At 48.2% G+C, this 13,987-nt stretch overlaps 1 protein-coding gene across 1 annotated transcript; it reads right to left on the reverse strand.

Annotated features, from left to right (window-relative positions):
- Positions 1-1,065: 1,065 nt before the first annotated feature.
- On the reverse strand, positions 1,066-11,578 carry LOC119091961 (uncharacterized). The gene is made up of 5 exons (XM_037214894.1): positions 11,027-11,578; positions 10,130-10,272; positions 8,498-8,569; positions 5,404-5,535; positions 1,066-1,795 (listed from the first exon to the last, which is right to left on the reverse strand). The coding sequence occupies exons 1-5, from the start codon at positions 11,210-11,212 to the stop codon at positions 1,672-1,674; spliced, it is 657 nt and encodes a 218-aa protein (XP_037070789.1). The 5' UTR covers positions 11,213-11,578; the 3' UTR covers positions 1,066-1,671.
- Positions 11,579-13,987: the final 2,409 nt, after the last annotated feature.

Consider the following 13,987-nt stretch of genomic DNA (forward strand, 5'->3'; position numbering starts at 1 on the left):
CCTGGCGGGCCTCGTTTGACCTCACGGCAGTATGATCGCTGACTGGAATCTGTGGTTTGAGTTTTCTAGTCTGCTAGGTTCTCGAATATGCAACATTGTTGCCACAGATCTATGTATTATCTGATGTTACCACCCTATTGTTTCGTTTCCGAGCCCCGTACCGTTTATCCGTTCTTTACCGTCCGTGGTCTTCTGATCACTTCAGAGCAGGGGCGATGCCACCGACTTTTTCCAAGAGGGTCAAGCACAAGCGCAATGAGACAAGCAAATATAAATGACAATGGAATGTCATGTAAAACTGCATTTCATCGAAAAAACGACTCGACCAAAGCCTACTTAGTCCAAAGAAACTACGAAGTAAATACTGTTAATGACATGACCTAACCCATGTGTGGCAATTCGCATACCTTATAGCATTGTGAACCGATTGATTTGTTTTCAGAAATGGCTGGGTTTAGGCATTTTGAACTGACGTAGTAAATGATCAAGGAATAAAAAAACGATTATCGGAGCAAAAGATTATTTTCGGGCCAGCCCAGTGCCAATACTTGTCGGCAGATATCCTCCTGGTTTCTTTGGAAAGCCCATTTGTTTTCATGAGGCCGGAGTGTCTCTGAAGATTTTCACCACGCTTTAGGAAACCCCATTCCGATCAGAGGAGCAAGGTTGGAGAGACGCTCAGCATTTCAACGGGCGCAAAAGCATTTCGCAGTGTCTTATTCGGACCATAACGGCGTTGCAGTGCTTCAGGAGCGCCCAATGCCCAGCACTACTTGCTTCTTTTGAAGTGCCATCTGAGTCAGCTCATGCGGACGCTGCGCTATCTCGAAGACACCTCCACATCTTCAAAACGTCGAAACAGTGCCATCAATGTTTCAGTGGTGGTCAACTGCATTCGCTTTAGGGTTGAAGCAGTATGCACCTCAACATGATGTGAACACAATTTAGATCGTTAAGGCTTTACGATGTGCCACACACGCTCAGCTGTGTCTTATGACGGAACGCGTTGCGATACATTCCGTTTTCCATCAAAAATCGTAACCCAAAACTCACAGTAGGTACTTTTATACGAAATGTATTAAATGTTGGCATCCACAAAATCCGCTGGGCGTACGGCAAGCAAGAGAATGTTCATGATGACCCTAACGGCGAGTGAAAACAGCCACTTCCTTCAAAGCGCAGTCTGGGACATAGTCATACGCCTTTAGTAGAGTGCGGCAATAATCTACATGGTGGATAGGCATATCATCCAACGAACCATCCACTAGCGAATCCGTGAGTGGATAACAATCACTGGTCATGGCACATGGCGCCAACTCCTGTGTATTGAAGCTGCGTGGATGACCGCGCAGGTGCCGCTCGGGGTCCGCGCGCTGGGCGCACCACCGTGGAGACAGTCACTCCCGGGCCGGGCCAGCTCCCAGCCCTCTAGTCACTGGCCGGACTGGCTTAACACGGCAAGTGATGGGCCGCTGGTGAGCTCCTCCACGCACTGCTGGCGCAACTGCGACAGCGGTCTGAGGCCACCCGAGGCGCCCGGCGCTGGCGGCGGGCGCCGCAACCTCAGCGCCATGGCGACCACGGCCGGCGCGCTGTGTCCCGATGACGTCACAGGCTCACACACACAGACACACGCCGCCGGCGGCCGTGTAGGTCGGCCTTGAGCTGGCCTCAGACGGTGAACTTGAGCCAGCGTGCAGGCGGCTTCTCGCGCCGCCGCGGGCACCGGCTGGCGCGCCGCCCGTACTTGCCGTACGCGCAGGCGGGCGGGTCGCATTCGCCGCTCAGGATGCACCTGGTGGAGGGGGCACGAGGAAACAGATGTGAAACGCGGGAGTCGTGCGATCCTTAAAGTTCGTGCGGTGAGTCTGCCATGTGTTAGCGTACCGAACTACTCTTAAAAGAAATGTTTCACAGTTGAAGATATTGAAGCGGAGGTCAAATGTGATAATGAACGCTCACTTAACCAGTGACATACTCTTCAACACATATTCTCGGTTTCTCCGTGACAACAGCATTGATATGAGCCAACTGACGGCCGTTATGTCTGGAAATTCTGCTCACGAACGCCGGAAATGAACGACTTGACTATTACATGTTTAATGGCCTTGATCGTCACATGGCTTATGGAAAGACTCCCCATCTTTGCGACCGTATAGCTCCGGAACTAAAGGGGGTTAGGTCTTGAGAATGGCTGTGAATTGTACCGAATGATCTTCAAGGTGGCTGTTTCAGTTCAAAACCTCATAGCACTGCGTAACACGCCCTTTAATAACTCGCCATGTTCGCATCGTCTCCCAAGTGGGCCTTGTTCGCCACCGATAGTTCATAATGACTGTGCTTGTCGGTCCGCAGGTCAAATATGGCAGTCGGTGCATTGCTTTTCTTTGATAAGTACAAGTGCTATCGACCAAGATACAAGTGTTATTGACCAGGCTTATGTGACCTATCACATAGCATATGCATTAATCTGCCACAACACCGGCCCAATCGTGTTCAAATCATTGCCCTAACCCGTCGTGATGGGGTCCACGCGCTGGCAGACGGTTCGGGAAGCGAAGTGTGGTGAAACGAGCAGTTCGTTGGCTCAAAGTGAGTTAGTTGACAGAGCAAGGTGTTGATGAACTCTATCGCGCCACGGTCCTGTCCCTCCAGCCTGCATTCCACTAGTGTTCTTTCGCACGAGAACTCAACGCAACAGAGGACGTGAGAGAGTTGGCTCGCCCTCGTGTCTACCACTTGGTGTTAGATGGGTGAAATTTCCAACATGACTGAGGGAGGCGGCAACATCATTTCCAACTCTGCTGACAAGGTCCCAGATTTTTCAGGCGTACGCGTCAAGCAGGTCACGTCAAGGAGGCCCCAGATGTTATGCCAGGCTTGGGGCATTTTCCGACACGTGTGAGTGGTTGATCCTTTTCCCGCAACTCATCTTGCAAAATGCCCATCCGTGCGACGCGATATAGTTTCATACCTTCGTCATGTATTTGTTTCATTCAAAGCCTTTGTATCACTGCGATAACGACATCGCAATGACGGGTTTGATTTCATTTCGACGAACCAAGTCATCTTTACTAAGGCTTTAACCCCGGTTTTTTTCAGAGGAACGAACGAAATCATCTCAAGCTGTATGCAAGTAGACTTAAACGGAACGTTTCATATTTGAAGGTATTGAAGCGAGCACCAGATATGGTGAAGCAAGGTGTGCAGTGTAGCCAGGTCTAATGTGTCCGATGTTTTCAATGTGTCTGCATGTGTCCAAACCTGACAGTGAGTAAGCCCTCCTCAGGTCCTGCATGTAATCTTCGCTGTCGGGCCCCTGGGATTTCCGGACCGACAGATGCCTGCTGTGTTGATGTCATCGACTCTAGACAATGAGTCAGGATCTAGTTCCGAGTGGCCGGTGGCGTCACCTGGGCTCTCGAGGCGCATACCGTATCGCTTTACGGATTCGTTGCGGGAGTGTCGATTTGTAGTTCTTTTCTGACAGCCCGGTAAGGGTCCTGCCCGTTTTGGACTCTCTCATACCCTCCAACCAATGCTAGTTAAGGATAACCCAATATTTTTGGCTGGAAATTCAAAGATAAGGCTTAAGTTTACAATCACACCGGGCCTAACTTTTCATGTTATTTCATTGACACAACCATGGTGGCCAAATAAATGAATGCTTTAAAAAAGCGAAAATGAAAGTCAATGGTCATTCACCACACCAAGTATGTCGAAAACTTTGGGAAATAAACTTTTGGAAATGTTAGCCCAGTCATACCCATAACAGCGCCTTAAACAGGAAGGCAAGCTTATGAACACTTCGGCAGCAGTGCCACTCGCTCTGTTCTAAGGGCATTTTCATTTCGTACTGCAGGTCAATTCCTGATAAAAGTCGCGACCATGCCTGTTATGTTACTGTAACTGGTGAAAGTACATTTCTTCACTCAGCAGCAGTTCGGTTTTCAACGGCGTGATCCAACACTCATGTTGCGCATTCTCATGACATTTTGACATGATTACTTTACATCTTCTAACCATGCTTCCTGGTGCGAGGGATGTTGGTTATGTCTGACCATGACTCAAAATAATTGTGTTAACATGCAAATTTCATCGTTTGCCTGCTAAATCAATACATGCATGTAGTACTCTACCTTGCCTCCAAACCGCACATGCTGGCCTCCTTTTTAAAATCAATGAACTTGCTTGGACTTCTTACTACTTACTACTTCCAGTTCCTTTTTACATATGCTGCATTTACACCCTACCATCAGACCAGCTCCTAGCTGTACGCATGTTTATATATATATATATATATATATATATATATATATATATATATATATATATTGCCGACGGCCAAACTGTAGATTATTCGGAAGTAGTACGCAGTCGTATTAGATACTCATTCTGAAGCACATGCAAAGGACTCACTGACCGGCAACTGGCCAAACACAATATGCAGCCTTGGGAGCTAGCATGAGAGCATGCAGTATGCAGCAATGGCAGCACCTACGAAAGCATGCAACCAGCAAAAACCATGCGAGCCAATACATTATGCAACATTAACAGCACGTGCACTATCGCCAAGACATGCACGAGCATGAAGCGTGCAGCAACGAGAGCATCCACGACAGCATGTACACCAACAGCACGTGCACAATCACCAAGGCAACAAGCATATACATATGCAACACTGCACATATGCATGTGTGCATATGTATATACAATGCATATGCAACATGAGAAATATATATACATACATACATATATATATATATATATATATATATATATATATATCAACTGGCTTCGTCTTCGGCGATCCAAAACAATGGTGAGTGTAGGCAGACCCAATGTTATCATTGATTATCCAGATTAGTTCGATAAGTAATTTACAACGCAGCCGAACATGCCACATTTTAATCCGTTCGTCTATTTGTTTTGAACACTGATTGTCACCAGAAATTATGTTATGATTTATTATTACTTGATTTATTATCTATTTATTTATGAGCATTCTGAGTAAAAAATCGTTTAATAATTATCTATTCAGAATAGGTTTATGTCGTGGTGTATATTCTGTAAATATTGTGTGTTACAAAGACAAAGAATATTGGGTATGTGTCTCTGGTGGCACGCCATCTACCTAATATTCTGAGTACCAATGGTCAACTTAATGACCATACGTTTTCGGTTTTTAAACCTTGCGTCCTATTCGCAGCCTTGAATCTCCAGTATTGCGGGCCTAAAAAAGTTTTGTTTTTCTCTCAAGAGCATGCAGATGTGTGGCGGGCTAGCTTGAAGCCCGTGAACCATGCCGTTGGCACATTTCTGGTTAAGCAGTTAGGTTTTTCAGGCCCTGCAAGGATTATCACAGTCCTTCAAAATACGCTGATCCATTTCCTGATGTTTTACCTATGCTGCTCTTCCCGGATGTATGTCTGGCCTCGTTTGGTTCTGATGCATTTCGTGTTGCCGTCGATGCAGTCACACTTGCAGCTGCCGTCCGGCATCGGGCGGGACACGAATTCCCTCGGACAGCGGCACCTGGAGCGGGAGGGCGAGCCACATTCTGTCATCGTTGTTCATTTCCACCGCCTGCGAATGCTAGTTCAGATGTTCTGATCCTTAATGACACTCGCGCGTATTTACTCATGGCTAACTTTAAGCATTACAATGTATCGTGTAATAATTTGGTGCAGTCGTAATGTAAATTGGATGCTTACGACAGGTCAGCGAGTTTTACCAAATACAGAAGGGCAGTCGATAGATACAGGCTGTGAAGACACGGTGGTCATGACAATTCTAAGCGCTCAACTGGTTCGCACGTAGGTAATCAAACACCCAAAAAGCAAATATATTACAAATGCTGATCATGACATGGATACCCTTCTATAGCACATCCATGCCACAGTCGTGCATAACAAATTATGCGCAAAGTCATCCACATTCAAGGCTATAACAGATTGTAAGGTGGCCCCATGTGACCTCATGTGATCTAATGTGATCCGCCGGAGCGAAAGGTGACATTCTTCGGCCTAAACTAGGTTTGCTTCTGAGACCTATACGAAGCCTGATTGGCTCAACAAAGACATTATTTAACTTTGCCACCACCTGACAGATCAGCTGTAAGAGAGAACTTGATCCGACCCTCGTGCAAGTGATAATCGTGACACCATTGTTAGTAGACCTAGGACTTCCATGTCGCCTTTCCATGTTTTCTCCATAGAATGAGGGGGTAAATCAAGATGGGTTGGGCCACCCGACAAAGAGGGTAGTCCTGCACGAGAATGCGCAAAAAAAAACGTAAAAACGGCTACCCTTAATGTGCAAAGAAGACGGGGTGCTCCAACTGCATCTTTTGTAGCAGTTTATATATGCTGCGTTGACCCCATTTTCACGTAATGTCTTTCAATTCAATTCCATGACGGGGCTAAGTCGATCCCCTTACAATGCAACATCTGTTGAGCCGTTTGGGCCGTTTTTGTCGCTCTAGGACTCACAATGACTACCAGAGAGTGAATTCTCTTCTGGCATATATCAGTCTTGGGTGTTGGATCTACGGTGCGTTTGGGAGGGCCAAGTGAGTAAAACAAATCTTGCAATGTTTCGTACTCAAAGAAAGGCACGTTTAACTTCAAATGGACTTGAGCAGCCATATAAAAACATGCAAAAGCAGCCACAAAAACTCTCGTGCGCCAGTAGAGGATGCGGGAGTAGTTGGAGGGGTAGATATCGCCTCCGGTTTCAATGCTTTGACTATTAGATCCGTTCTGCTTACTTCGTCGGAAGATGGTTACAAACGCTATAAAATGGCATTTTGTTAACGTAAAGGATTATTCAAATACATGCTTTCATTACAATTATCATATAAATATTAGTAGTTCAGAAAGCTAAATCTTGCACGAATTTTCGGTCACGTGCCTTGCTTACAGATTCGAAAAGTACAAATACGCCAAGACTGCTATAGGCATGCTTTGTTGCTGGCTATCGAAGTCTGTGCATCGAGATATATAATATTTCAGAACAATACATAGGTATGAAAAAGCGGTAGAGTGCAACATGTGTAACATGATCGATATTTCTCTATCTCGAAGCTGTGAGCAAGGTATGTGACCGAAAATAAATTCAAAACACATGTTGCTTAGGGAATAGCACGTTTTTAGTCATTATATGGAGGTGGCTTAATCTAGTTGAATATATAGCATGCGTTACATTTCACGAGCACTTAACCATCTTTTGAGCGCAAATGATTTGTAAATTCAAAAATGATTCCTGGGTATGAATGATTTGCGGTAACAGATCAGGTTTTCATGACTTATTCAAGTAACTACGTCTTGTTATTTAGTGATGCTGAGGCCGCGACGATTTACAGCCCTGTTTATAGCGCCTGCAAACTTGCCATAACCATCAATCCGCTGGTTTCGCCAGCTACACCTCCATTTAACTTAACTGTATTTTACTGGTTACCTCTTTATGTTTTGTTACACATGTGCATTATGAGCTTGAAATGAGGGGTGCAACGCGATTATGCATAAAATATGATGTGTGCAAAAGCTTGGCATCAAAAAGTTAGCCTCCAATTAATATTACATGTCTACGCCGCTCGTCATGCCTATGTACCACGCCAAAATATTACACATGTCGATGCACACAGTTTTGGCAGTCAGCACCAATGAAAACCGCAACAATTTTCGTCAGAGGCTGAGCTTAAAATAAATACCAGTTGTGCCCAATCTCTGTTACCCTTCCCATTGCGACTGCAGTTCTTCTATTTGTGCATTCGGCGTGTGTAGCCTGTATATATCGCAGCAAAGGAAAATAACCGTAGCCTCTACTGATCAGATCATGTTATGTATACCAGGTGTTTGACAAAGAGTGTCAAAGCAGAAATTAACCGAATAGATCTTGGTCTAAGAAATTAGCCGAATATAACATATATATATATATATATATATATATATATATATATATATATATATATATATATGTGTGCGCATACATTATAAATGGTTACTTCTAACCCTCGTCAAAATAATTCACCTATCTTATACAAATTTAACAAGCTATAACTACCAAACTTGTATGACATTTCACTTATGTTACAGCTTTCGCATGCATTGGGCTGGTTCGTTGTTTAGATTATCAGCAGGAACCTAGCTCCAGCTGCGTGGGCTTTGGTGCAATCCGCACGACAACCGGTGATTCCCACGCCCATAGCTCCCACATATACAGCCAGCGTCTTGCCGGCTTTGTGCCTCAGATGACCTAGCTCGCTTTAGAATGTTCTGTTCAGTGATACCCGGCCACGAGCATTCCATTAAATCATTGCGTGATGTCTCCGATGTTATCAAAGGTTCCACGGGCTTTTCACACGGAGGCATTAATCGTCCATTAGTGACGCGAAAACCAGCGGTGCTGTGTGCATAATCTGCAAAGGACTGGGCAGCGGCATGACGGCCCACGTATGCACCACGCTAAGCTACGGCTGTGCTCAGGAGCCACGTACTCGCGACGCCGGATCTGACTGGCTGGAGAGCTGTGACGCGACTGGCCTGTTCTCCGTCGGTCGCCCGTCGTCCTGAAAAGCAAGAGTGGGTTACCATCATGAGATCCAAGCATGGGGCTTTCTTTTCCGTGCGGGCAAATTTTTAAAGGACGGATGCCTTAACTGTTAAGAAGTAGTTATTTTGTTAAAGGATTTACCCATATGCCACGCCACATCATTACGCCTGCAATACTCGTAAAAGTGCCACTAATCCGGTGTTAGACTTTTGTTGTACATTTGTGTTGATGTTTTTGCGCGACAAAGTGCGCGTGCCAAGCCATATCAGCCGTTGGAATTGTTTACCGGTATCGACAGATGACCTCTAATTGGCCGCGTGACATCTCAATATTCAGCCACGTGACAGGAACAATGCACGCGGTGTTTGACGGGGCACGCGAGACCGGTCCATAATGACGTGCATAGCGGTAATGCAGTTACATTGTAAACAGTTAATTTGCAGTTATGTTATGTGGTTACGTTTTTATGTGTTGTGATCTGTAGTTATGTGTAACAGCATATAGTTTTGTCGTTACGTTGTTGTTGTGCAATATCAATACGTTATGTTGTTATGTTGGTGTTATGCAATATGAATGATGTTTGGTTACAACACTTGTAAGGTGTTCAGCGATATCAATAACTGTGTCACCGGCGGCTCTGTTCACTACCTGCCAGACACCTGGCCTTATCTGTTTCGGAGCAGTGGTCGGCATCCAGCACAGCTGCAGAGTGACACATTCGGGGATAACATGCCCTCGGGGAACCGCTCCCTTACGAAAATCTGTCTTGCTTAAATAGAGACGCTGAACCGAGCACTGAACACTCTTCAGTGTTTCACGGCCCGTCTGGCCATGAACTTGTTGCCGTGTGCCTGTCCTCTGTGGACGGTGGTTAGTGTTGCACGGCCCGTCTGGCCAGCACTTATTGCCGCGCGCCTGTCTTCTGTGGATGGTGGTCATTGTTGTGCGGCCCGCGTGGTCAGCAGTCACTGCCGTGTGCCTGTCCTCTGTGGACGGTGGTCAGCAGTCACTGCCGTGCGCCTGTCCTCTGTGGATGGTGGTCATTGTTGTGCGGCCCGCGTGGTCAGCAGTCACTGCCGTGTGCCTGTCCTCTGTGGACGGTGGTCAGTGTTGTGCGGCCCGCGTGGTCAGCAGTCACTGCCGTGCGCCTGTCCTCTGTGGATGGTGGTCATTGTTGTGCGGCCCGCGTGGTCAGCAGTCACTGCCGTGTGCCTGTCCTCTGTGGACGGTGGTCAGCAGTCACTGCCGTGTGCCTGTCCTCTGTGGACGGTGGTCAGCAGTCACTGCCGTGTGCCTGTCCTCTGTGGACGGTGGTCAGTGTTGTACGGCTCGCGTGGTCAGCAGTCATTGTCATATCCTGTCCTGTCCTGTCCTGTCCTGTCCTATCCTGTCCTGTCCTGTCCTGTCCTGTCCTGTCCTGTCCTGTTCTGTCCTGTCCTGTCCTGTCTTGTCACGTCCTGTCCTATCCTGTCTGGTAAGTGCGACACGCCGGCCCCCGTCTGCGAGCCCGCCACGCCTGATCGGCAACCAGCGTGTGTGGTGCTGCATGCTCGGGACGGCCGTGCAGCGCTGGTACCGGTCGTCGTTGAGCGCCGGTGTGAAGGTGCTGGGACAGGAGGCGGATGCCGTCCGGTCCACGCAGTGACAGCTGGTGTGCTCTGCGAACGTCAGCTTCTTCGGATATTTTAGAAACAAGGGCCCAGAAACGTAGTCCAGCACCTGGAGGAAGGAAGAGTTGTTGGATTTTTCCGGTCTGCTGCAATGATGCACAAGATCAGCCTGATGGCAAAATGAGCATAGGTGAACCATACACGTCAGAGAGAAGAGGCCTAAACGCTACATGAAATTGGTCGAGACGGTGGGTGAGACCGATTTTGGAGTTGGTCACTTGCCTTATTATCGATGAGGGATAAACTAGCATTGGCTTGTGCATCTCATAATATATTGTCATAATATATTGTGAGACCGATTTTGGAGTTGGTCACTTGCCTTATTATCGATGAGGGATAAACTAGCATTGGCCTGTGCATCTCATAATATATTGCCATAACATATTGCGAGACCGACTTTGGAGTTGGTCACTTGCCTTATTATCGATGAGGGATAAACTAGCATTGGCTTGTGCATCTCATAATATATTGCCAACTGTTAACTATTCACTGAATCTGGGTATGCCGCTATCTCTAGAAAAGTGCATCGTCATTTGGAAAATTGACACCCTGTGCACCTCGCCTGCACACACTCTGTAGCTCGTGTGGCTTACTGACCTGTGGCAACCTGACCGACCTTGCAGCACAATGGCAAGCCAATACCCAAACGTCCTTGCAATGATCAAGACGCAGGTCATCGGACAGAGAACTCCCGCGAGAGCATTGTCACGAGACCGCCAAAAAAGCGGCCCTCCCGCCGCTCGACCAGGCGCCGTGCAGGGACGCCGTCCCAAGCGTATGCGCGACGTCGCCGCGGCCCTCACCATGACCGTGCGCTGGACCTTGACGGCAGCCCTGGCCGCGCACGTCTGGTGGTCGTAGCAGCAGCCGCTGTGGTCGGAGCAGCGGCGCAGCAGCACGCTGGTCGGCAGGTACTGCAGCCTCGAGCTGGGGAACTCCTCGCTCACGCGCACCAGCTGCTCGGCCGGCACGCTGCACGAGTGGTTCATGTTGATGCGTGATAGGCTGTTCAGTGCCTCTTCGAACAGCTGATGGTCTGTGAAGGCAGAACAGGGCACGTAGTCAGGCGCGACCGTGAGGCGGCGGCACCGCTGGCGCGCGCCACGCCCCCGCCCGGTGCGCGCCTTTTCCGCGCCGCCTCGAAGGCCCGGCTGGACGCTGAAAGCAAGGTTTTACAGGTTGAAGGTTACTTTGCAGAAGCGTTGTCTCATTCGCATGGTGAACTTCGAAACCTGTCGAATAAAACGGTAATTACGTCGTTATTATGCCTGTACGTATTTTAAAATTATGTTAAAATAAGAATAAAGGTATCATTATTTCTAAGCATAACAACCTGTCACTAGTTCTTTACTAAAGCTATGGGTTGAATGAAACGTTAAAATAGCTGTACGTCTGAGTTGTGGCATGACCCAAACTTGTGAACCTTTGACAACAGTTTTTAGTCTCCTGTCATTCAACATATCGAAAAAACGGTTTGCCATCTAGCGGCTTAACGGAATACATTAACAACCTAAATTATCTTTATAGGCTTAAAGGACCCTAATGGCCTTCATTGCGATGGTTTTTGCCAAGAACCCCGCCTCCGTCGGGGACATGTTTATTGACCTCGGCACGCTAACTCGACCCCAGACGCCGCCAGAACCGTCTCGGTATGAAAGAGTTTTGAGGGCGCCGTCACCCGACCAGGCTGGCTTACTCCACGCGCTCAGTGACCTCTTCCACAGCAGTAAGGTGCGCTTTGACGGACGTTTACGACCTGGGCGCGGCGTGAGCTGCGATCCGTCCGCTGGGTTCCCAGTCACGCGCTTCACCGGGGCGGCCGAGACCCGGTGCCGGCGCGGCCGCCGCCAGCGTGCGGACGGTCGTCTTCAATGGCGGGCGTGCGGGGCCGCCAGCTCAGACTGTGCGTCCTTCCCAGGCGGGCGCCTGACGTCATCCGTCACCGACGGTCCGCCCCACCGGCACATTTCATTATCGACGCATACGCGGCCGCGATGGTAATTGCGGCGTGGGCGGCGCGTGCGCGGCATGCGTCGCGTCCGGCCCCCATCGGTGCCAGGAGAGAGCGTCGCAGTCTCCAGGCGTCTTCCCGCCTACCGCCGGTCAAACTGGCTGCGTAACAAACCGCGCTGCCGTGGTGCGAGGCAGGAAAGGGTATGTGTGTGTACGTGACAGCACATGATCAAAGCCTCGTGTTAAGTTGTTCGAAACTGTCACGTTCGGGCGTACCCATCGCGCCTCGTCTACCCTACCCCGACGTATGCTAACGCCAGATGGCAGCGAGTCCGACAGCGGGTGGCATACAATCCGGCCTGCATGGCAAAAAGCGTTGGACGCGGGGCCGTCACTCGACATGTGCGGAGTGTTTGTTTGTGTCACACGTATATAGTTACAAGACCATACAAGCCGCTCGCTCCGCTTTAATGCACGTGCAATGTCAAGTCTGGCACGGGCAAATGTGCATTTACATAGTATATGCAGCGTGCACCAAGCATTTCAAATAAACTGCCGGCCGGGCTGACGCTAGTGGCCATCCTGCGATTCCACAGACGCCGGAAGGGGGGGGGGGGGGGCTTACGGCAGGTATTGAACGCCATGGCATATTGTTCCAGCCTCCTATCCATTTCACAGACACTATGAGCAGCAGGATCGCGATGATACATGCGTATTTTGGGCGAATGTTCAACACCATTATCCTCTTCGCCTGGCATCTCTAAAACGGAAATATTCCTCGTTGAAGATGTTGAGGCAAGCATCAGGTATGATGGAAAAGACTCACTGATACGCTTTGAAGTACAAAACTCCTGTAGACAACACCATTGCACTTTTTAGTAAACATGCTCATCAATACGTCATCGTTTGATTGCGTCATGATATGTTTTAATAACGCCAGACAGTCGCTGCCAGGCTGGCCATGTCAGAGCTGTCACTGTAGGGGACAGGCTGACTGAATTGTTATGCTTCAACTCGCCACAACGTTGGTTGTTAATTGATGCGTGTGAAACTAATCGATGTTCGTTATAAGCGCGTATTTTGGGCCTTTCTCGTGGTGTTTTTGTATGTTTTTCCGTGATAGGATGTTTTTTTGCTTGCATTTACATTCTCGGTTACGAGACTGTTCCATTCCCAGTCCTCTTTCCGTCATAAGTTGTGGAATTGCCCAAATGCCTGTATTATGCATGACAAAAAAGGTTCGTGTTCAAAGCTTGCAGTTATGGCACCAGGCGTGTTGAAAGCCAACCGCCGTTCTTTGAGGCGACGATCCGTATCCGTGCTGACCCACTCCAGGCACGGATAAGCCAATGGTTACGTGTGTTTTGACCTTGACCACAATATGTCCATTGAGGGAAGTCCGTGTGACATTTCTATGACGTTATGCATCTTTGGATTACTTGATATTAAGGGGCATGATGTGGTCTGCGCAATTTCGCGTGCGCCTAGTTCAGAAACAGATGTAAGGCCTTAACAAATGCAAACTGTGAAACATCAGAGAATTATCTTGAAAATGGGCGCTTCAGTTAAAAAACGTTGTACATGTGGAGCACTCCCTTTAACTTGCACAAAGGTGCAAGTTTAACCTGCAAGAAACGGGCAGAATCTCGTAACGCATTTGCCTGACCTGTAGGTAAACCTCGTATGTAAATAAAAATGATATTCGGTACTGGCGACTGATGCCTCGTGAGGAATAGGCCAGGGCGCTTTGAAGACGTGCAACTCGCCGAGAAATATTATACGTTTCCGGGAAATAGAGAGAAATACTAAAC

The sequence above is a fragment of the Pollicipes pollicipes genome, unplaced genomic scaffold (assembly GCF_011947565.3).
Source record: "Pollicipes pollicipes isolate AB1234 unplaced genomic scaffold, Ppol_2.1 Scaffold_3447;HRSCAF=4054_pilon_pilon_pilon, whole genome shotgun sequence".
In the NCBI taxonomy this organism is placed as follows: domain Eukaryota; kingdom Metazoa; phylum Arthropoda; class Thecostraca; order Pollicipedomorpha; family Pollicipedidae; genus Pollicipes; species Pollicipes pollicipes.

Bases quoted from the DNA above. Each gene is read 5' to 3' on its own strand.
- LOC119091961 (XM_037214894.1), bottom strand. From the start codon at position 11,212: ATGAACCACTCGTGCAGCGTGCCGGCCGAGCAGCTGGTGCGCGTGAGC. The intron at 8,570-10,129 runs GTACCAGCGCTG...CTTGCTTTTCAG, and splicing joins CCGGCGCTCAACGACGACCG to GACGACGGGCGACCGACGGA. The intron at 1,796-5,403 runs GTAAAACATCAG...CCCCTCCACCAG, and splicing joins ATCCGGGAAGAGCAGCATAG to GTGCATCCTGAGCGGCGAAT.